This window comes from Solea senegalensis, linkage group LG12 (genome assembly GCF_019176455.1).
Source record: "Solea senegalensis isolate Sse05_10M linkage group LG12, IFAPA_SoseM_1, whole genome shotgun sequence".
Taxonomy (NCBI): Eukaryota; Metazoa; Chordata; class Actinopteri; order Pleuronectiformes; family Soleidae; genus Solea; species Solea senegalensis.
Window position 1 is genome coordinate 10,367,404 of NC_058032.1, and position 24,179 is coordinate 10,391,582.

Genomic DNA, 24,179 nt, shown 5'->3' on the forward strand with positions numbered 1-24,179 from the left:
CTGTCATGAGTCTTTTTTTTTTTGTATTTCTTTCTGAGTTTCCTCTTTGTATTTATGAATTGTCCCTTGGGCTGCATATGGCTTGAAGGCTAGAGGTTCTCACCCCTGCTACTTTCCCTTTCTTCGGGGATGAGCAGTGTGACATGAAATAATGTGGAGGGACATGGTGAACAGGTGAAGAATGTTGTTTATGAAACCTTGCCAGAGGCTAAGCTTGTTAAAATGCAAAGTTGCAGCTATTTGTTGTATGAGGTGGTGGCAAGTGGATAGGGGTAATTAACTGTAACATGATCGAGTTGATGGTTTGACCTTTGCGTGTGACCATAACCCTTTATGACCCCAATAAAAGAACCTGTTAGAATCTACTTTATGGCATTTGGAGCGAGACGCTGTAGCAGGAAAGTGACAACTTGGTGATTTGCGATCGGGAAATCAATATGTCACACTGATGCTGGATTACTGAATATCTTATTCATATATCATATATGATTTTAGGAGCAATTTTACTTGTTTAATATCATTTCCCCAAATGTCCGAGGAATCACTTGCTACCGTTTTGTCAAAGTCTTCACAATATTACGCTGAACGACGCTCCGCTCATACGCCACGAGAAATATTGAACACCATTTTATACATGGGTGCTATGGAAACTGTGAACAAACCCATTATCGGGTTAATTTATTTTATCACGCCTGAGATTAGCTTTGCCCTGGCCTGTTGACACTCTCTGGAATGTCTGGGGAATTTGAGCCTCATCATCAATTTTAAGAGTTACTGCTGATGCAGTAAACCTCAACACAGAAACAAGGCTCGGCATTAAAAGTGAACAGTGCCCCCCTGTTGTTTTCAGGCGGATTTCTGGAGCTGTCTGGCTAATGTAAACAGCAGTGGTCCACACATACCCAGCCATTCACCAACGTCTCAGAGAAAGCATCTCGACAACGCAGTGCGGCTTTAAGAGGACCGGGGCTCTTAAATCTGTGCTTGGCTCCTCCTTCCGCCATGATGTCAGTCGGAGGAAGAGCGAGAGGGAGAGAGGTGGGCAGTATTCAGGAACGGAGTTCATACAATACTACTGAGACATCTACAGCTTAGCAGACAGATACGGTGATCCGCCTTTCCCAGCTCCTGTAAGTGATGCTGCACTGAGGCACACTTTGATCTAACTCCACTGAGGGGGGGCGATGCGCTCTGCATCCCTCCATTAGTTTTTTTTGGGGGGAGCGTGCACCACCTCGAATCACACTAAACAAGTTATTTGAAAATGATGTAGGTTTAAGCTTTCGTTCACAATTTTTTGCAGTTCTTGGATGGAAGTTTTACGCACGGGTCAAGGCGCGTTCAAACCACATGTGTCGCGTGGGTGCCGGCGATTTTTTTTCCCCCTCTCCTGGCAAAATAAAGTAGCACGTTTGAGGTAGACTGAAGGGTAGGGAGACAAAGTTTATCAAAAACAAGCTTGGATCAATGCGTTTCTTGCCCCGTGGGATTGCGAGCCCAAGACATCCGAGGAGGAATTACAGCGTCTCCCTTTCAAAGTTGATCGCTGTACATGATTTTTTTCTTCTTCTTCTTTTTTTTTTTTTTTTGCTCACGAGGATGCCGATTTTTTAGCGCATGGATAAGTTTTTATAGTGGATACCATTTTGCTGCTTCTAACGAGGATCGTCTCCCATTTCTTTCCTCTACTTCAGCTTAATTCATGGCACTTCTTTTTTGAAAACCAGTGATGTTTCGACGCGGCGGTACATGCGGCTGATTTGTCCTCCTGTTCGAGCGGAGAAGGTAAGCTTTGGTCTTATTCATCACTTCACTGTTCTATCAAAATGGTTGTTTACTTTCGAGCTCTCTCTCGGAGCGTGTGTGCACCTGACTTGTCTGTCTCCCGAGTGCACACGAGCGCCCAACAATCTTATTTATGTGTGTCGTGTAAAACCAAACTGATTTCCCAGCACCGGCGAGAACCTGAGCTATTTTTCCATCACTGAGGAGTGAGGACAACACAAGCCGGGCGAACATGTAGACATGGCCTACGTGGTACTTGTCTTAATGTGTGCGTTTCGACCATGGATTATGTTGGTGTTCCGCGCGTTCCCTAAAGCGGTTCCAAAGATGTAAGTGGCGGCGCCGCGAACCTGATATAAATACAAATTATCCGTGGACACGGTGCGTCGTGGAGAAGCCGCGTTGTCGCATTACGAATTGACTATGCACCGCGCGGTTGGTCGCGACGTCGGGCATTAATCACTCTAACTGAACACTGATCTCGAGATGGATGGGGCCCCTTTCAAAGACAATCCACCCGTGGGGACTTTAAAGCGCATGTTATTCAGCAGCCAGCTCGGTGCCAGTGTGCGCGGCAACAGTGCGCTCCTGGCGCTAAGGGTCTGCTGTTCCGGACCGTGTAACCTCAGGGGCCATCAGGATCATGATCATCAAAAAATGGATTTATTTGCTATTGGGGGAAAAAAAACAAAAAAACAAAAAAAAAAAACGCTTCAAAAAGTCACGATTCAAAGACTTAGTTGATCAGAGCATCCGTCGCTTTGCCTCCTGTACAATTTAGTACTTGCTCAATATTTTTTTAAGGACTCCCTCAAGGCCAAGCTAATCATCTCAATATTTGATCGACAATTCAATCAAATGGTAACGTGAGCCTCCCCAAGGCGAGCTGTATTTTGGCTGAGGACTGAGACACACGATGAAGCAGTGATTAAAAAGGTGCAGCCTGAGTATTTGTTTAATTTGTCAACGGCAATAAAATCATCTCATCACACACATTCTGAACTCACCAGTATACTTCCTGAACAATTTTGAATTATCCCTCCATGCTGCACCAATAACCTAAAATGTCCCCAATGCCTCTGTGTAGATTTCAGAATATTATTTGCAGAGTGGTGTGTTTCAGAGTCGTAACTTGGAAGTCTGTCAAATGCTGCGATCATTGCCATTTAGATGATATGATGTGACTCAAAGTTGGTGTTATATATTAACAAGTTAAACTCATACAACATGTGTGTGTGTATAATGGTCAAGCATGTCATGAATAAACCTGCTGTGAGAGACCTTTTTTTTACACAGCCGATATTTCTCGGCATGAAATAGTAAGACAAACACAGGTTTTACCATTAATAAGTGAGTCGATTCATTAATTAGGGTTGTGCTGTAAGGGTAGGTCACATCAACATGTAGAAGAACTTTTCCCCCCCCCTCGAAAACTGGTATTTTAAAAGTGCATGCCATTTTAAAATACATTTTTGTCCTCCGTATTTTCCGGACTTGTCTGGACAAATTTGTACAGCATCGCTCAAACAACACATCTGACGGTGGCCTCAGACTTTTTCCACAGTTTTGTTCGTCTGTGAAATAGTTAGAGGTGTAACCTGTAGCCCAGGTGTCAGCAGCGTTGTCTCTTTGCTTTGCTTATTATCTTAAGGTGACATAAACATCTGCCTCCGTGGCATAAACATCTGCTACCCTAGCATGTGCTATAGTTTTAGAGAATATATGACAAACCACAGTGAAATCTCTCAATATTTTCCTGCAGCACAATTTTCACTTGAACCGTGGCTACTTCAGTATATATATATATATATACATATACATATATATATATATGTGTATATGTATATAATTATGTTCCCCTGTATTATTCATAGACAAATATCTGACTTAAGTTATTGTTCTTAATATTTATACATTCAGGCTACAGTTCATTGGTATTCATTATTTATTTTTTATTATTATTAGTTTAGATTAATTGCAGTTTCTCTGAAAATATATTCACCTGTATGAAACCTGTTGCTAAATTCAGAATTGTAATTCAACATGGCATAAGGCACGGCAATTATAATAACTCTATTTAATAGTAGGGTTGCATTTTTATATATGGACTGCCCTCTTGAGGTCGATGGTTACAACATTGTATTTACATTTCTTTATACAGGGAGTGACACATGTTACCCAGCTGCCATTTTCCCACTCCAAAGAATCGGTCATTATTCCAAGTCTGTCAAATAAGTTTAGAAAATTATAGTAATGGAAATATGTGCTGAATTATTAAAACCAAAGACCAAAGAGAAAAGTGTGGTGTTCTTGAATATACATGCAGTATTTGATCTTGAATATACATCTCTAATGAAACTATTATTAACATTGCCATTGCAGACATTCATGTCAAGCATCATTCTTTCACACTTTCTCATTTTCCAGCATGAGGTTGTGTAGTTGTTGTTCAAGATTCCCTTGAGAAAACAAGTTTTATTTTTTCCACTGTGTGAGGAAAATTGTTCTGGCTGTGTTGACTGAAAAGGAACTGATTGATCTTGACAGAATCCTGGTCTGTCAGGCTGTCAGTGATCCTTAAAGCTGTTAAAAGAGAGAAAGCCCAAGACAATCAACTGTATTAAATCCGATGATGCCCTCTTTGAAAAAAAAAAAAAAGAAGAAAAAATCTCTTTGGATGCGGGATAGATAGATAGATAGATAGATAGAGAGATAAAATTTTGAACTCTTAATATCTAAAACGGTCTCCTAATATCTTGAGTCCAAAGTTTCTCTGGAGATCTCTGGAGTAAGGTTTAGTGGTGACGAATGGTGTATGACTCTCCTCTCACGACTCCCCTTCAGCAGATGCAAGGAAAGCATGTCCATCACATTGTCGTGTAAAGTGATCCAGGGCCGCTGCTGTTCCTCTTCACTCTATGTCTCTCAAGAGGGAGGCTTGAGTTTGCCTACTGGATTCAACCTGCTGTCTGGGGCTCAAAATAGCATTTCAGGAGACTAGTGAAATGTAAGCAAAGGAGACACTCTGACTGACACCTTGGATTTCTCTCTCCCTCCCTCTTACTATCCCCCCCCCTCCAGCATAACTCCTTCTATCACCTTGTCTGTCTCTCATAGACAGGTTTATGAAGAGTTTTGACTTGATCAAATGTATGACAAATAACAGAAATTCATCATCAAAAAGAGATGACCCACACTAAAAAAAAAAGACAAGTAAACAAGTTTGGATATCAGTATGTCATTTTATTAGCATTCAAATTTAACGTAGAAAGATAAAAAAAAAAAGGTCTTAATATCTATTTACTATATACATCCTATACACAATTTTGCCCCTATTGACACAGCAGTGTTGACAAAGTTCCCATTCTGTTGCACTTGTAGCGCACTCCTGGATGTGCTTACAGTCAAAAACCATGCAATACCCCCTTGATCCGGTGTAGCATTATTGTCACTTACAAGGGAAAGGAAAATCGAGAATATGCTTTTATTTATTTATTTTTTTTTTCCACTGCGGCGAATCACATCCCATTTAAGGATGTAATTTAAACTTCATTATGCGTTGTGTGAGCTCAGCTGTGGAGTGCCCGGCAATCATCACAGTAAGGCGGTTGCTGCTCACTCTCTACCCTCAGAAAGATGCACACTTCAAAGTAAAGTGTGTCACAGTCACCAATAGGATATCGCGCGTCGTTATTTTGACATGACGGGACCATGCTGCCTGTGCTATGTACAGATTTAATAACCTGCAAAATGATCAATGTCAGCTATATTTTTTCCTCTGCCCAGCTGTCTTTAATGAGTCTCATGTGACTACTTTAGGACATGTGTGAAATGTAATCTTTCTTTATATGCCGCATGAATGCCTTGCGATTGTTGCTTATTCAAAACTGGCCTAATTAAATTCTTATTTTTAATCAATTCCCCTTTGTCAGGAGGCCCAGAAGCTCTAGTGGCTATGAATGGGGTTGCCTTGCCAATTTAGAGGTCCCCTGTAGTGCTGTTTAGGTTGACACATACCTTTTCTACTGGAAATGATTTAAGTCATATAAACGGATGGACATACTGTGTCATAAAGTAGGAAATATCATCATTCCCAAGGAGATATTCATGGTCCCGTGTGACTGCAGGTATGGATGAATTTCCAGCACCAGCTTGTATGATCACTGTCGCACTATTTTGTCATACTTGAAAGGAAATGGACGTTTGATATCAAGGCAGCTGCCTTATGAATACGAACCAATATCTTGAGGAAAATCATATGAGGTTAATAAACACTCGTGGGGCTGGTAGACCTAAACACACAGTGGGGTATGAGCTATGAAATTATATTAGTTGTTAAATATATTGCTCGAGAATACACTTTGGGAGCCAGTTATATTATGAGAAGCAAGCATAGCTGCGCATTGGTAGTTTCGTCCAGATATGTCATTGCACACTCAAATAAATGTGAAGACCAGCAATGTTTTACAGCAAACATCTGCCCAACAAATATATACTTTTCTAATTACACTGCTTTAGCACTGTAATATAAAGGGAAAAAAAAAAGTTCATTAAAACCAGTGCGGTCTGGCCTTGATAGAGAGCAGCGTGATTGTACTTGAAATAATGGAAATCCATTTATTAAAGATTTCCACAAATGGATTAAATAAACAAATAAGTCAACATTAGAGCTAACAAACCCCAGCAAGTGACTCTTGTAATAAATTAGCAAGTAGCCTACCGATCAATTAGCGGAAGGCAGTCAATATTTCATGACAACATACACTGGCAATGAAGGCATTGCAGAGTAGATCTCTCTCGTCGACTTTCAATGACCTACTCGGGTTTAGGCAGTTGGCGTTCTTACCCTTTAGCAAAGTGAAAACAGCAACGTTTAATAAACTGACAGTTAACACAAGGAAACTTGTACATTAGTTATGTCCAGTGATGGCTCATTCATCTTTACTGATTTTCTTTTTAGTGTGTGTTTATCATGGGCATCATTCAGTATGAACTAAGGTGGACGCTGTTCAAATTTGTTGTGGGAGAAAGCACATTAATCAGGATGTAATGAAGTTATGATTAAATTTCACTAATTTGATTGATGGCAGCTCTCATGATAAATAATCGTCGTATTGTTCTGCACCTCCGCCACAGCTGCATACAACAGTGCCCTTATCATTCTGTGTATGTTTATACACACGGGCGTTCCTAAAATGTTTGCAATCCCAATTGTTTACATTCAGAGCAAATGAGGCTCTCCATTAACAGTTGCCGCCAAGCGTTCCAACTGCATGTGTGCGTTGACGCGTGAAGGCGCTGGCGCTCAGGGCTCCGTTATGCTGCTTCCACGTCAGCTGAAGTCTGGATGTGAGGTGCAGTTCACGAGGACACCGTCGCAAAGTATTGACAATAAATAAATCCAATGGGAATGAATCGAGGTTTTTTTTCTCTGTGCCCCGTTTTTTTTTTCAGCCCCATCCACAGTGGTTTTTGAACAAGCTTGCATAGCCAACTATTATATCGCTATTACCAGCAGTGGAATCAACTGCTTTCATATTTCTCAATAAAAGTATGAAACGGTTCATTACTGCCATGAAATGGATTGATGGAATACGTTAACCACTAACCTTTATGTGTCTGCTTGTTCAGTGGATGTCGTACAAGGTTAATTGTGTAAACCCAATGTTAATTTGCTCTCGAAGACATTGGGGGAATCTGGGCTCATCACTAGTTAGGATGAATAGGTCAAGTTGAAAACTCTCCATGAGGAAAGGTAGTACTAATTACAGCAGACCTGGAATGCCATGTAATTTTGTGCACTGACACTGTGTGTTCTCGTTTTCTCTCTTTTTTCTGCCTTGCATCTCCCTTGTGACAGAATTGCTGCAGTACACGTGAAGCTCCCATCCACTCTTGAGTATGGATTTAGCAAGTCAGGCTCATGCGCTGGTGGTCTTACTCACCTGTGTGGTCTTGCTATGCCGGGCCCAGGAGAGGGACTACACAGTTAAGGAGGAGCAGCCAGAGAACGTCCGCATCGGCAACCTGCGGAAGGACCTGGACCTCAATCTAGACCCCACCATTAGGCTGTCCTCACCACTGCAGTTCAAGCCTGTGTACAAGACAGGTGACGTGCCTTTGGTGAGAGTAGAGGCCAACACGGGCGAGATCTTTACCACCAATCACAGAATCGACCGGGAGAAGCTGTGCTCCGGGGTCTTTGCCGAGAAACGCTGCTATTATGAAATCGAGGTGGCCGTGCTGCCTGACGAGATATTCCGACTGGTCAAGATCCGCTTCCTGATTGAGGATGTGAATGACAACGCACCCCTTTTCCAGTCCACTGTAATAAACATCTCGATTCCGGAGAACACGGCAATCAACACTCGATACCCGGTGCCCTCGGCGTTTGACCCTGACGTGGGGATCAATGGGATTCAACATTATGAACTGGTGAAGGTGAGACATCGCTTGCATCTACTTCATGTATGACAATCACATGCGAATGTACACGTGTTATTTTTTTTTCCAACAGATTTAGAACATTTACTATCACAGTTGTGAGGGGATCTGCTTTGGGCTACAGTACTGGACATATTGGAGTCCGTGATCAGTTTAATGATTATTCAAGTGGAGCTTTTATTTATTTATTTGTTAATCTGTTTATTAAGGGGTTTAGAAAAAAACAACACACAACACAAACATAACCCAAATACAGTAACTGCGTTTTAATATAATATACGTAAACTACAACGTCATCTTCTTTAATAACAGTATGACAGAGGCTTGTATATAAACTTTCTTTCTCTCAAGAGCAAAATTCAGTCACCGTTTAAAACTCCCGTACGTCCCGATTTTTTTCATTTTTTATGTGATCTGCTAAAGTGGTAGCTGTCACTGTATAATAAATAGTTAAAAGCACCCATGTATCCAAAGCTGAGTTTCCATGCAACGCCTCTTAAACACTCACTTCACTAAAACGAAGTTAATAAGAGGCTATTACTGTATGTCTACAATATCACATCTAAATAAAAGCCCATCTTGTGCAAATTAATTTAGCCCAATGGTGAGTGAGTGAGTGAGTGAGTGAGTGAGTGAGTAAGTAGATATTGATTTAAAAGCTATGGACCTGAAGTCTTGTAATAATGGAACAAGCCTCATATTGGTAGCATCAACATTTACACGCATATATTCAATCAGCATATGTGTTATTCAAGCACATGGTGCAGCATGTCACATCAGGTCTGAATAGTCATTTTTAATTGCTTCATGGTTTTTAGGTGACGTGATCCAGTTTTCTGGATAACAACTTCATGCTGTCCTGGTATGGCGCTGCTAATTTTGAGTGCATTGAAAATATGGCCTACTTTTTTTGTTAAAGTGGAAAATGACGTACAGGTACATTGTTATGTGCCAGCTATTAATATTTTCACATCTTCCATTTTATTACAAAAAAAAAAGAAAGGGTGTGAAAAGGGAGGTTTTCACAGTAGTTACAGTAAAAACCAGTGGAAAGTGCAGACACAGCATCGTCTTGAATGTCCATTTGCAGCAACAGGTTATATGTGCCGAGCACAGTAATGGGAATGAATATCCTTCTCCATATTACGCTAATAGTAGAGCTAGGGCTGATGCACTATTAAACGGTGCAATATATTGTGATGCCTAATGAATTTGTCCATAAACTCGGAAATGTAGGATAATGTCACGCATTGGTCATTGATAGTCTAGACAAAACCCCAAGCTTTGTGGACGGATTAATATTTGAGGTGACAACATGAACGTGGAATTAAAGTGAGAAATGCAAAAAGTAAACATGTACAGAGAAGATATGGGATTGGTGCAAGACAAGTCTACCGTGGTGTTGTAGACAAAGCAAAATCGCACTGTTAAAAAAAATACAATTGTGGAATAAGACCGTGACCAAAACGGTAAACATTTTTGCTTCTTCACATGTTAGTTAAACAAGTGGTTTGATACCAAAGCGTTTACTTTTATATTCCGTGCAACTACTGGCAAACGGTGACATTCAGCTGCTTTGGTCCCCACTACAGTGTGTGTGGCACAGCTCCTCCAGGGGATACACACACACACACACACACACTTATATGATTTAGTAGAGCTCAAAGCAGGTGAACGTCGCCTCTCCTCATGCCAGAGATCTTCACAAGTCATTTTTTGCAATTCCAACTCAAGTCTCAAGTCTCTGGTTGAAATGAGCATTCTCCCATTCCATCTGTTCTGTCGCTAACACTGCATCGATAATTCTTATGAATTCCAAACGTGCACTGTACTATCACTCATATAGTACAGTATTAAGATTCATCACTTGTAGGTCCACTTGAAAAAAAGACTACTGCAATGAAGAAACACACAATAAATGTTTGTATATTTTGCAAGATTTTGGTTTTAGTGGTATTTTCATCCAACACTGGGCTGTAAAACATCTGTACTAAGTAAACACACCATGGTGCAAACATATGAGGACTGACCTTTCTTATTGTTATTGAACAATAATAAAAAACCTACAGCTATTATATACCTATATAAACACATACTCTGCACAAACACTGACGAACAGCAAATGTTCAGCTGCTTTGGTTCCCACTAAAGCGTATGCACGTATGTGTTCCACTCCCCCAGTGGATACACCCCCAGCTCTCAGAGCAGAGAAGGTTGCTGAATTTTACATGATTTGAAAAACACATTTTTAAACAGTTAATCATTCAAATGTGGCAAGGTGGTTAGCGATGCATTTTCCTGTGGGGTGACAAAGTCAGAAGAGATATTTACACGCACTTTAACATGGGCGCGTAATGAACAGAATCACTGCTGTCTGTGTCTGCCTTGAATAATGATTTGCATTTTTAAAGAGTCCCCCCGTCAAGGCCTCACCAGCGCAATGTTGTGAATTGTTCATGCCTGGAAAATCACCAACCAAATGTTCTGCTCATTATGATGATCATCTGCAATCATTTTTCTTGCCCTTTTCACAATATGCAGCTCCCAAAAATGCTTGCTTAGGCCGGTGCTTGCATTATCCTTTTGTAGGAAATTTCTTTTTAGGCCGTCCTTGGCACAGTGTCTCTTACTCACTTTCCCGCATTATATTCTCATTGTGCCCAAGATTAATTTTCCTTGTGTTCCAGGTTACAACATGAGCAAAGCACAAGGAGAGGCGTTAAAGAAACTAGTCAAATTTTCACCCTGGTATATTTTTTATTTCAGAAGTGCAGGAGAAATTAATCCAAGGTTTAGTGGGGAGGGAATTTGCAAGCATTTCCTTGAATAACTTTTGGCTGTTAAGCCACCTTTGTACTCTCCTGAGAGATTTCTCTCAGCTCTCTGATAATGCTAGTTTGCCCAGTTGTCTTCTGTTGTGCAGAGAACATAGTGCTGAAATTGCTACCAGTGTGGCACGGTGAACCACATTCAATGGGTCTTAAACATACAGAACAAAAAGAAAACTGGTGGCCTACCTTTGGACTTTTCTGTCCCTTTCTAACACTTAGAGCGAGAACAGGTAATTTCCCACAGTTTCACACAGTGCTCCACCACCACATGTAATGGTTGGTAATTACACTTTGAGAGAAACTCTGCCATCAATGCTGTGCAGCGATGTGTTACGTCATCTGAGCCGCAGAGAAGCAGTCAAAGAAATGGCCAAGGTCAGAGAAAGCAATCACATGCATGGATGGAGGAGGATCTCCCATGAAAGCAGATCTGATCACTTTACATATTCACAGGAGATCTCAAAGTCCAACGCGGAAACATGACTGGAAGAGTGAGGAGAGTGTGCGCCTCTGTGCACATGCATCAAGTTACACGTTACAATCGTCCAAATTAAGTCAGCAACTCATCATGTGTGCAGAATAGTGTGGGTTACTGTATTTTGAACTGACAATTTATTCACTCCAATATTTAACAATCAATTGTCCTCCAGTTTATGATCGAATGGGGTGTTCTGTCAGAACTCAAAGTTTGAGCTAGAATCATTTTATTTTTAATCTGGCTCTAACCTTTTTTATCTACTGTATTTATGCCAAATGTATTCAAGTAGTCTTTTCTCAAGTAGCTAGGAAAATATGATTAATGCATTGCTTACTGCCTATAGGCAGAGAATAGGATTTTTTGGGCAGAGAGCTCACTGTCAAGCATTTCCAGCTCTCATTAGCATTCTACTTTGACATATTATCCACTTCTAGGTGTGACAAAAAACACAAACAATTCCCAGCTTCTTTTGTCTTAATTATATGCATGAGATCATGGCCAGGGGCAAAAGTGTGAATGAGAGAGATGGAGGGGAAAAAGTACCAAGAGAAAAAAAAGAATAGAGAGAGAGTTTCTATCAGCATTATAAAGAGCTGCTATAGCTTGTGATGAATAGCTGTCCCCGGTTAGCCTCTTCTATGGGCATCGCCGTGACTGCTTTCTTCCCGATATATTCACAGCCCAATCTCAGTCTCCTCTGAGTTTTAATAAGGTCATCAACTTGACTGAAAGATGCATCCACTGATAATCTGAGGCAGTGTCTTCAAAATGGGGTTCAGAGTCATCTTTCTGTCATCAACAGCCACCCCTGCTTCTGACAGTGTCCCTCAGTCATTTCTTTTTCAATTATCCAACTTTGATTAGATCGTATACCACACACATCCCACGCGCAGTGCCATAATAAACACGGAGGAAACCTTTTGACTATGTAATGTGGAGTGAATGGCGAGTCATCAAAGTTCCTAAAGACACGTACCTGTACTATATTTGTGGTTGAAGAGTGCACACGCTGTTTAGAGATCTGAGTCATCCTCTCTCAGCCTTAGGGTCTCCAGTGAGTGATTCATGCTAGTAGTTGGCCTTTTCTTAGCCTGTCCTAGATTTGATCACAATCCACTAATTCTGTATTCAGGAGGATGCACGGCCTGAGAGATAGCGCTCTTAAACTTATTGAAATGCACTGAGCACTGTCTTGTCAGTTGTAACATTGTGTGAAACCGAGAAAAAGGCATATAGAAAATGCTGGCTCATAAATCACCGTGCAGCATTCTCTTTGACACATCCGAACCCAACATCCCACCATTAACATCACGCTTTGCCAAATATGACTGTGCATATGCTCAGCAACTGTGCGGAATCTGCAAACAACCGAGAATTGAAGAGCTCTGTGCTGATGGAGTAGTGCTTAATAGAAGAGCCCCGAGAATGTTGTATTGGACAGGACACGGTCAAAGTGTCCACAGTGCATCAAAAAAGGCATTTTCTCAACATGTCCTTACATAGTTTTAAATGACATGTCTTTTTATCCCTATATGGGTTTTGCTTGCCACAGGGATCACAAAATAAGGTCTGAGGCATCACTGCTGTGGTGTTGGCTGTTTTAAGTAGTTCTGTCAATCACTGACATGTTGACAACGTTCCCTCTGCAAGCAATTTCTCAGAGTACACAATAATTTACATGCTGCGGTTGCACGTTTCCTTCTGTCGTTTACAACACTATGTTGGCACGCGGAGAGTTCTAGATTCTCAAGCCCACTGAAGACTCTTGTGCTCACATTTTTTTTTTTTTTGTTAAAATGTTCCTCGCTTGAACGAGGTAAACGTATATATCTTAATCTCATTTGATAGCTGTGCCTAGACAGAGTAATCTTTTTCAACATCATGTGCAGCATGAAGCTTATCGCCTTAAATAGGATGCTTTTTCTTGTTTTACCATGAAACTGCTTCTGACTGAAAGAGCTTCAAAGGGTGTCTTTGTTTCATAATGTGCATGCAGCTCATTCATGGGCTTGATCTTCTTATTTCCTCCCCCTACTCTCTCTTTCTCTCTGTTTGTGCCGCGTGTCTCCCTTTCTCTTCCTTCATTTACTTCCCTTCTCTTCTGCTCTGAAATGTGTACACATCCATGCCATATTCTTTCTGAAATTGTAAATATTAGTGCTAGTTTTTCTTGCACGGAAGGCAATTGTTCACAACAGCCACTGCCAGTTCCTCTAGTTTCTATTGAGGATTACTTAAGCATTTGTTTTCATTTTCCCTCAGCTTTACTTTTGGCTAGATTTAGCCTGTTTTGAGGAAAAAGCTGTTTAATAGGCAGGATTTTTCACTCTCCTCTTAATCTATGGTTATCTGGTCTTCCAGTGTATATAAATGGGAGCATTTTAGGATGTCTCTGCCTATAACTGTCTCTTTCCCGGATAATGAAGTTGAATTGTTGCAATGTTGCCTGCCTTGTTTGGATATCAAGCATTAAAAGAGAGTGCTGTTTAGTGTTTTTTAGGGAAATCTGAAGCGAAAACTTGAAGCAAATTAATCCTAATTCCAGTATTCATGCAGTATACAGCCTTTGCAGAATATTTGCACGTTTTAAAATTGCATTTTTTTCTGTTTATAAAGAGCTATTGTGCATTACATCTAGGAAATTAAACCTCTGTAATAAGGTGTTGTTCAGCATTTTTGAAAATGCTTTTGATTTATGACCAAGCTGAGATGAGCAGCGCAAAGCCAAAAACCACCTGCCCTGTTTAAGAATGTCCTGAGCTGTTTAATTTGCTCTTGACATTCATCACCGACTAAAGGCCTGGTCCAGAGAAGGACTGCAAATGAACCTGGGTACCCTTAGGGAAAATCTAGACACACAGTTTTGCTCTCTAAAACTACTAAAAGGCTACAGCCAAGAACAAAATATAAAGGACAGAATTTATTAAGATAGCTTTTGTTGTTGTTCCCTTTTGTCACTTTACATATTCAACTGATTTAGATTGTGGTTATATTGAGAAGGGCTTAATGTTTGTTCTTTAGAGTGTGGAAAAAAAATGAATAAATGGGAAAGTGTAACATGGTGTTTATATGAGTGTCTTTGTAAAATATATTGCATGATGTGCTCAAAACAGAGCCAGGCTAAACAAACCTGTGTTTTGTCTTTGCAGAGTGTCAGTGAGTTTGGCTTAGACATCATTGAGACTCCTGAAGGAGACAAGTGGCCACAGCTTATTGTTCAGCAGAACCTGGATCGTGAGCAGAAGGACACTTTTGTGATGAAGATCAAGGTGGAAGATGGCGGCAACCCTCCCAAGTCCAGCACCGCCATTCTCCAAGTCACCATTTCTGATGTCAACGACAATCGCCCCATCTTTAAGGACAGCGAGCTGGAGGTCACAGTGCCAGAGAATGCACCCACGGGGACGTCGGTCGCTCAGCTTCATGCCACCGACGCAGACCTGGGTTCCAACGCACAGATTCACTTCGCTTTCAGCAACCAGATCTCTGCTGCCATCAAGCGCCACTTTGCCATTGACAGTTCCACAGGACTGATAACTGTGAAGCAGCCACTGGACAGGGAGGTGACTCCTGTTCATAAACTCATCGTCCTGGCCAGCGATGGCAGCTCCACCCCTTCCAGAGCCACAGTGACTGTTAATGTAACAGATGTTAATGACAATGTTCCCTCTATAGACACTCGCTACATTATCAACCTGGTTAATGGGACTGTTCTGCTGTCTGAGAATGCACCTCTTAACACCAAAATAGCCCTAATTACTGTTACTGACAAGGATGCAGATCTCTATGGCAAAGTAGCTTGCTACACCGACCACGATGTTCCATTTCGGTTGAAGCCTGTCTTTAATGATCAGTTCTTATTAGAGACAGCTGCCCCACTAGATTATGAGACGACTCGAGAATATGCAATTAAGATAGTGGCCTCGGATAGGGGGACGCCTCCTTTGAACACTTCAGCTATGGTTTTAATTAAAATCAAGGATGAGAATGACAATGCACCCATTTTCCCCCAGCCAGAAATCCAACTTTCCATACCGGAGAACAATGACCCTTCTACACAGTTAATAAAAATAAGTGCCACAGATGCAGACAGTGGACATAATGCCGAGATTATTTATAGTCTCGGCCCTGACGCACCTGATGGGTTTAACATAGACAGACGGTCAGGAATACTTTCTGTTGGCAAGCGACTGGACAGAGAGAAGCAGGAGAGGTACTCATTCACTGTCATAGCTAGGGACAACGGCTCCACGTCCCTACAGAGCAATGTCACAGTCAGGCTAATCGTCCAGGACCTTAATGACAACAGCCCAGCTTTCACACACCCCGAGTACAACTTCTATGTGCCTGAGAACCTGCCTCTCTATGGAACTGTGGGCTTAATCACAGTTACGGATGCAGATGCAGGAGATAATGCTGTTATAACCTTGTCCATTTTGAACGGGAAAGATAATTTCATCATTGACCCTCAAACTGGTGTGATCAAACCCAATATTACCTTCGATAGGGAGCAGCAAAGCTCCTACACATTTATGGTCAAGGCAATTGACGGAGGACATCCTCCAAGCTCCTCGTATGCCAAGGTCACGATCAACGTGGTCGATGTAAATGACAACCGTCCTGTGTTTGTCATCCCGTCCTCCAATTACTCATATGACCTAGTGCGGACCCCCACTGTCCCTGGTGCTGTGGTCACCAGAGTGTTTGCCATTGACAATGACACTGGTATGAATGCTGAGCTGCAGTACAGTATTCTTAGCAGCATCATCATCACATCGAGGGTCTCCCCGCGAGGTCTCTTTGCCATCGACAAATCAACCGGTAACATAACACTGCAGGAGAAAATAGTAGCAGCTGATCACGGGCTTCATAGGCTTGTAGTCAAGGTGAAGGATCTAGGCCAGCCTGAGTCATTACACGCAATAGCACTTATTCACTTGTTTGTCAATGACACTGTGTCAAATGCTACCTTTATTCAAGAGCAGCTGCGAAAAAGTATGGAGACACCCTTGGACCGTAACATAGGGGACAGCGAGGTAACGCCTCAAGCCAACGGATATGTGATTGTTGTCATAGCTATCATAGCAGGGACCATGACTGTCATCTTAGTGGTATTTGTGACTGCCTTGGTGCGCTGCCGGCAGACACCCAGACACAAGGTGGTGCAGAAGGGCAAGCAGAGTGGTGAGTGGGTGTCGCCCAACCAAGAGAACCGTCAGATCAAGAAGAAGAAGAGGAGAAAGAAGCGATCCCCCAAGAACCTCCTCCTGAACTTTGTGACCATCGATGAGTCCAAGCCTGATAACCCTACCCACGACCATGTTAACGGTACACTGGATCTCCCTGTGGAACTTGAGGAGCAAACCATGGGGAAGTACAACTGGGCCACCACGCCCACCACCTTCAAACCTGACAGCCCAGACTTAGCCAAGCATTACAAGTCAGCGTCCCCTCAACCCACATTTCAAATCAAACCGGAGACGCCAGTGGCCCCAAAGAAACACCACGTGATCCAGGAGCTCCCCTTGGACAACACATTTGTGGTGGGGTGTGACTCACTCTCCAAGTGCTCATCGACTAGCTCCGACCCATACAGTGTCTCAGAGTGCAGCTGTCAGGGGGGATTCAAGACTGCGGGGCAAATCACCACCCGACAGGTAATTCATGACTTCCTTTTTAAACCCACCCACACTAGTCCCCACTCACACTTCCCTTGCTGTCCCATAGTATATGATGTGAAGGGGGAGGGTGGCAGCCTCAAGCCCAGGGGATTTTCCCTCACTGACCACAACCATGTCTACATGAATGCCATTTGTAATTGACAGTGTACTGAAGACTAGCAACACACGCACAGTGAAAGAATGAGATCAATCATTTCTCACAATTAGTAAAGGCAAACCACTCTACTGTTATTAACAGTCAAACAATCATTTTTACAAGCAACCTTGATTGAAGCATAATTTCCAAATTTGTTTCATATTCAAATACTTGGTAAAGCTATCAGTGGAATTTTGATGGCTAGATATTTTAAGCTTCGGTATGAGTGGTTGGTGACCTAAAAGCCTGGGGTAGTGCAGCAATGTTTGAACTCCATACTGATGTATTTGAGGTCAAAGGTGAATTACGCCGTGTGCTAATATATAATTTCACTCACACATTTAAAACTAGCCTTGCAAAAACATAAAATAAATATGACAGCCAGGGTGACAAGGGCTACTCAACTTATCAGGTATATATTTCGGCAGTAAAGGTGTTCAGGGAAAAAAAAACAAACAAACAACAAAACAACAAAACAAAAGTGTTAAAACATGTTAATAAACCATCTCAAGTTCTGTTGCTTCTGTCCTCACAATATTAACTGGCTGCCATGTGCCAGTGATGCTTTGTGGGAGAGAAGCTTGTGTGAATGCCAAGGTACAGCAAAGGGCTCATGATTCCCTACGAGATATGTGCCAAATGCGAAGTGCCCCAATAAATAAAAGCTGGTGAGGGAAATAAATGTAAATCAGAGGTAAGGAGAGGTGGCCTTGCTCATTGCTGACAGCTAGAGCAGAGCGCTGTGGGGAAGACAGAGTACTGCTTTGGGCGGGGGAGGGGGTCACAGGGATCAAGGTGATGCAAAGCCTTGAGACCAATATACTTAAACACCAAGGGAGCAGCAGTCCATAAAAAAAGCTGGCTAGGGCGACGTTGCATTTAGCCCATAAACGCTCCACTTTAATGACCCCAATTATTTTTTATAAACGACGTACACAGACACACATTCCTTACATTCTTGGAATTAGCTCACACAAGAGGACACGTTACGTCTGCGTCCGTCACGTGTTGTAGTTCGAAATAGAGAGGAGGACGTAGAATAGTGTAATCGTTGCATCCTAAAGTGCATGACAGAGTGCATACATGTTGATGTTTGATCCGCTATCACCAGCACAACTGATTAAATCATGGCTGACTAGTCAGCGCACACAATACTAATGTTGTTCTTTTCACTCCGTGTCAGACATCCAGTTGATTTTGCTGGCTTTTGCAACACATTCTTTTACTTTGTCATTCTGTTTGTGGGGCTTGGTTGCAGTGGCTTTCATTTGTGTTACTCTTTTTGATCATACTTATCACGACTGTCATTCATCCGGTTCTGGGTCAATTTCATGATATTGCATCAATAATTGATTTGGTTTGATGAGGTACTTACTTTTGTTTGCGTCTGTAGCCTCATATTGCGCACAGTCTTCCGATCTTTGCTTCATTTCTGCCTCCTTGCTTCAGTTACCTGTCGGCGTGACATCTAGCAAATGTCCAATTTCCTCAGAGCATTTTGGTAAATGACTCTTGATCTAAAGAATTGTGCTTGTGGATAATTTATGAAGACACCCACACAGAGATGCCATTCAATCCCTTAATCCACCTTTTATTTAAAACCCTGGTTTAAAGCTGTGCTCCGCCATGGTATGTTATGCATAAGCCTAGTAGATGTCTTTGCTACAGAAGATTTAATTCATAATGTGTTTGTACGACACACTGACGAGTTGTCACAATGATTTCCCCCCTCTCACTGCTAGTAATTACCCAGAAACACAAAGTCTGCTCAGTCTGGGATCTACAATTCTGAAATAATATCTGTCATATATTTTATGCATTGAGTATTTAAATTGATTTTCACTTATATTGCTAATTAGAGTGGAGTGTTTTGGAATGAGGAATTCAAAATCAATGAATATAGATTAGTAAACATAATTTCCACTAGTAAGTTTTGCAATATCAGGCAATGTCTGTATCTGACAGTTTTGCGCTGTACGTTTATCCGTCGCTATTAAAAGGGTTAGGGGTTATATTTTCATATTTTAGTGTATCTATAATTAATAATTGGATCTACTCATCCACCGTCTCGTCACTGATGTGAAGCTGATAGTACATCAAAAAATGATTTCCCCTTGAGCAACTGACAAGTGATGCCTCCCACTTTAGACATTAGATTTCCCTCTAGTTTTATGTGTGCTTATTTAAAGCATGTGTCTTTGAAAAAAATTGCATGAAGCTTTGCCTGATGAGAGTTGGTGGCTGCAAAGGTTAATTAAATGCACTAAAGGGTTAATCACTCATAATACCGTATGAGTAAAATCACTGTAATTAGGTTTCGAATGAGGGCGATAAGAGAGAAGAAAAAAGGCAGCCGTCCTTTAAGATGATCACTGATGTCAGGTACAATCGTTGGGCGAATCACATTCTCAGGATCGCGGTGATGTGACAATAGTTTTCCAGCCATCCAGTTTTTGAGGCCCATTTATAATCTCACATGCTCGATTCATCTTTACGTCTCTTTAAAGAAAACATCATTTCAACGTCAAAAGAAGAGCACTTTGCAGTTGCTTTCTTTCCCGAGGACGTAGAGAGAAGAGAACTCTTGAATTTGTGCAGATCATTTCAAGTGTGGCTGTTAGAATAAAAGCTGCATTTAGCCTGTCAGTCCCAGCTGTTTGAGTCTCTCTTTCTTGAGCCTAACCTAATACAGGAAGTCCAAAAGCAAAGATCATAGGCAGGTTACTGTGTTTTGCTTTTTTTGTTCTTCACAGTGACAGCCACTGCTTTAGTGCCTCCCTTCCTACACCCTTCCACATGCGTCAAGTAACGGAAACAAAATGATAAACAACAAAAAGCCCGCCCATGGATTATTAATGGGGAGGGTGCACAAGAGGAGGTGATCCTGGCTGAAGGTCACAGGAAATGTTCTCAGGGACCTTACAGATGTAGCTGTTAAAGAGTAAAGCTTGTAAAAGAAATACTTCAGAGACTATTGGTGTGTGTCACCATATGGCTTCATTATACAACAAGAGCCATGTTTGCAAATGAAAACCTCCTCCCATCCCTCCCTTCTCGTCTCAATGTGTACGCATCACATCATTTTCTTTAAACCCACACCCCCATGACATTAGAGGTCAGTCTGTCTCCAGTGATGAGGCACTCTTGTGAGAGAATGTGTTTTGGCCGAGGAAGATCAAACGAGTCTCCACCTGACATCTCTATGAATATGCAGGGCTTAAAAGGGGTAGTACGTTCTCTGTGTCGCACCACAAACGCAAGCAGTCATATTTGATTAAATACCGGTGTTTCTTTTCCTGATTTATGAAGCATTTATGGCGCTGTCATTTTTAAAAACAAAAAATATAATATAATACAAAAGCACTGGATGGGTGATGGCATGGGGCTTGTTTACTAGCCGCCCATGGTGTGATGACAAATTGTTTGTGCTGACTCCTAATGGGTGCACAGACATGGGGTAAAAAGCCATGATTTTAAAACGCTACCAAGATTTGTTAATCAAATAAAATGGCAGAATGAAATCCTAGCAACTTAAATATCATCGTTTCATGGTTTCTTTTCTTTTGTTTTTCCCTCGTTCTATGGTTTTTTGAATCATTGCATCTGTAATCATCATGTGCCTTGCTAATGTAAGCTCTGTATGGTCAGATCTTTGATTCCAATGCTGGCAGACCCTGATAAACCTTCAGAAATGTGATATTCTGTACATATCAGAGGACCCACTGGCAAGGGTCCGAAATAAAGAGTGGGCCTAAATTGAACAAAATGCCTTTTTGAGAGGAAACCAAAGAGTGCTGCACTAGTGTGGTGGGAGACACGGGAAAAAAAAAAAACACAAAAAAAAAAAAAACACAAATTTGAAATTACAATTGGGTAAGATTGCATGCTCTGATAAGTACAGGAAAAAATGCACAAACTTGTGACACCTGTAGCATTCTTCAAGGAAACCTGACAAGATAATGACTTGATTGCCAGCCGTGCCTTGAAGAATGCTTTTGTAATCTTCTACATTCTCTTTAGATACATCTTTTTTTTTTATTTAGTGTTCCAGGTAGCCTCCCAAGGATAAGGCTACAGCTTAGACTGCTCAGGGCTCAATGATATTGTAACGACAATCTCCCTATATCTGTCTGTCTCTCTATATTTCAGGAGATGGCACTGAAAACACCACACTATGGCACACTCTGTGGCACAGGTACAACTCGCTCCCACAGGATTAAAATCAATCTCTAGCTCCCACTACCTTAAGAGAGAAAAAGAGAGAAAGGGGAGAGAAAAGGGCAGAGGGAGGAAAGGAGAAAGGCGATAACTGAAGAGGTGAAACAAGTACTTTACTGTCTCTACAGCCTCAAACCCAACCTCTTCATACAATCCAGAGAAAAGATGAACTTGTGTGGGGGGATGGGGATCTCAGAAAAAGACAGACACGTCATGTTGCCTGCGTGGAATTTGACAAAGTTCCTCCTGTGAGTCTTTTGGAAGTTTGAAATACTTTTGAGTCTCATGCTACTTACCTGTGTCGGTGAGGATGACGCTGTATGCCCCGAACACTCCAGCAGCCTCTCTGTAAAATAGGTGTCAAATACAGTCAGTAGATCTGTAAAGTATGTTTATATGTATGTATGTATATCTATCACAGAGTTGATGGTGTTTATATTTATTGATTCTCTTTCTTTGCCTTGTTTTCAAAACTGCCCGGTGGCCATTTTCATTTCTCAGTTTGACTTTTGTGTCATTCGACGTTGCTCCTTCTGGACTTGCTCGTGGAACTCATGACTTCTAATGTATTTATGCTGCAAGGTCTACGCCGCGTGGGCTTTACATTAGTGCAGTGTACCTTTTTATGTCAACGTTCACCTCTTTCTGTCACACTTTTGAAGCCACTGTTAGTGACGAGTGTGGCTCCTGTAAAGAAACATGCATGGCCCCACAATGTGACCACATTTGTAGTGCTACTGATTGCCATGCCGTTATTACTGGGAGGAATGATAGGACAAGTTTAATACTTTGAGCTTAGCCACAATCACAGGGGACTAACTCCTGGGGTTATAATCAAAAGCTGATTATGTAGGGCAGATTTTCGGAGCACTAAGCCTAACCTTTTGTGCATCGCCTTCAATTCCTAAGTCGGAAGTGATTTAACCTCTAAGATCCATATTAAAATGACTCCAGATGGTAAAAAAAAAAAAAAGAGCACCAATAATCCTCAGGCAGTCTTTAATATGGGCTGGTTGGCGAAAGAAAAAAAAAAAGACTTGATTTTGTGCACTTATTTATGCTATTTTCTTCTTTTTTTTTGAACGCCAAAATGAAAAGGTAATCCAGGCTCCAGTTTAAAAGCAGCAATAAGTTTGACAGAAATGACTGCTTCTTATGTCTTTTGTTCAGAGCATCATTTTTCTTCTCCTTTTTTTTTCTATAATGATAGAATCATCATGGTTTTCAGTATCAATAGAGTCATTTCTACAGTATACACCAGTAATTGGCTTGATGGGTTAGCAGCGTCGTTGTCCGATTGTACTGTTAATTGGTGAGCTAAAGACTGCTTTGATAGGTAAAGCATAAAAGGCATCTGCAGTACATGTAACATGGAATTAGAGTCGTTAAAATGGACATACCCTGTGTTGTCAATTTGAAATGTCCAGATGGACTGGACTAAGACTGTTTCCCGTCTTGTGAGAGACTGTATTTAATCAAATGTTCTGCACAGACCAGGAAACAGACAACATTTTAGATTTCCATGGTCACAGATCAACAGGCTATGTCTAATTTAAAGCTTTTAATTCCATGTGTGTTGCCTCCTTGTGAGACAGGTTGTGATTATTAAAGGAGGTATATCAATGTAATTATGGTATCAAATGTATTCAATACTGAGTAGGAGCCACAGTATTAAGTATACATAGCATCCTAGCACTGTGTAATGATTAGATTTGCCTGATCTTTGGGTAAAGGAAAAAAAAAAAAACTTATACATGGGGAGGGCTTTTTGTCCTTGTACAAGATACAAACAACCTCACTTTTATTAAATGTGAATTACAATATGCACCTTACATGATCTTTGTAATTGACTTTGATTTGCCAGTGTGGAGAAAACTGTAAATGTTTTGTTTATGTATGTGTGCGCTTCTGAAATTTATTAAAGTCTTTTGCATTGTATTGAATATTTTGACGACTCTTATTCATTATTTAAAGCCAAGTTAGTCTGCAACAATTTTTAGTGCAGTAATACCTCATATATATATATATATATATATGTATATATATATATATATATATATATACTGTATTTGCTGTGAGACTGAAACAAAGAAAAACACGTTTTCGACACATGTTGCAGAATAATACTCTGCTTTTCTTAGCTACATATAACTAGCAGCATATGCAATAGGTCAAACAAGCTGTGGCCCCCAAACACATGTGGCTATGTAGGGTTGGACACCGTTAATTGGCTCATTTCAGCCACACAAAACATCTCTTTCAATTGACAACGGTGCAACACATGAATAGGAGAAAGAATTGAGATAATGGTTTATATATACATTGCTCATTAGGAACAGATTACCGATAAAAAGTTATGGAAATTTGGTGGGAGCACATCCTTTGAAGTGTGCAGACATAAAACAGCAGGGCGGAAGCGTTTTCTTTTTTTTTTTTCTTTGGAGCAACACAATTTTCTTCTTTTTTGTACTCTGCGAGAGCTGATAATGATCATTTGATAACAATAACCCCGCTATTATGATGTACAGTAGTGCAAAAAAACAGGGTTTTTTTACACATCTGAGAGGAAGATTGATCTAGAAGGCACAATAACTGCTGCTCTAACA

General features: G+C 41.1%; 1 protein-coding gene across 1 annotated transcript; it reads left to right on the forward strand.

Annotated features, from left to right (window-relative positions):
• The first annotated feature begins 1,061 nt into the window (after positions 1-1,061).
• Positions 1,062-23,516, forward strand: pcdh11 (protocadherin 11). Its single transcript, XM_044040312.1, has 4 exons — positions 1,062-1,785; positions 7,646-8,226; positions 14,688-17,195; positions 21,505-23,516. Exons 2-4 carry the CDS (start codon positions 7,687-7,689, stop codon positions 21,586-21,588), a joined length of 3,132 nt encoding a protein of 1,043 aa, XP_043896247.1. The 5' UTR covers positions 1,062-1,785; positions 7,646-7,686; the 3' UTR covers positions 21,589-23,516.
• Positions 23,517-24,179: the final 663 nt, after the last annotated feature.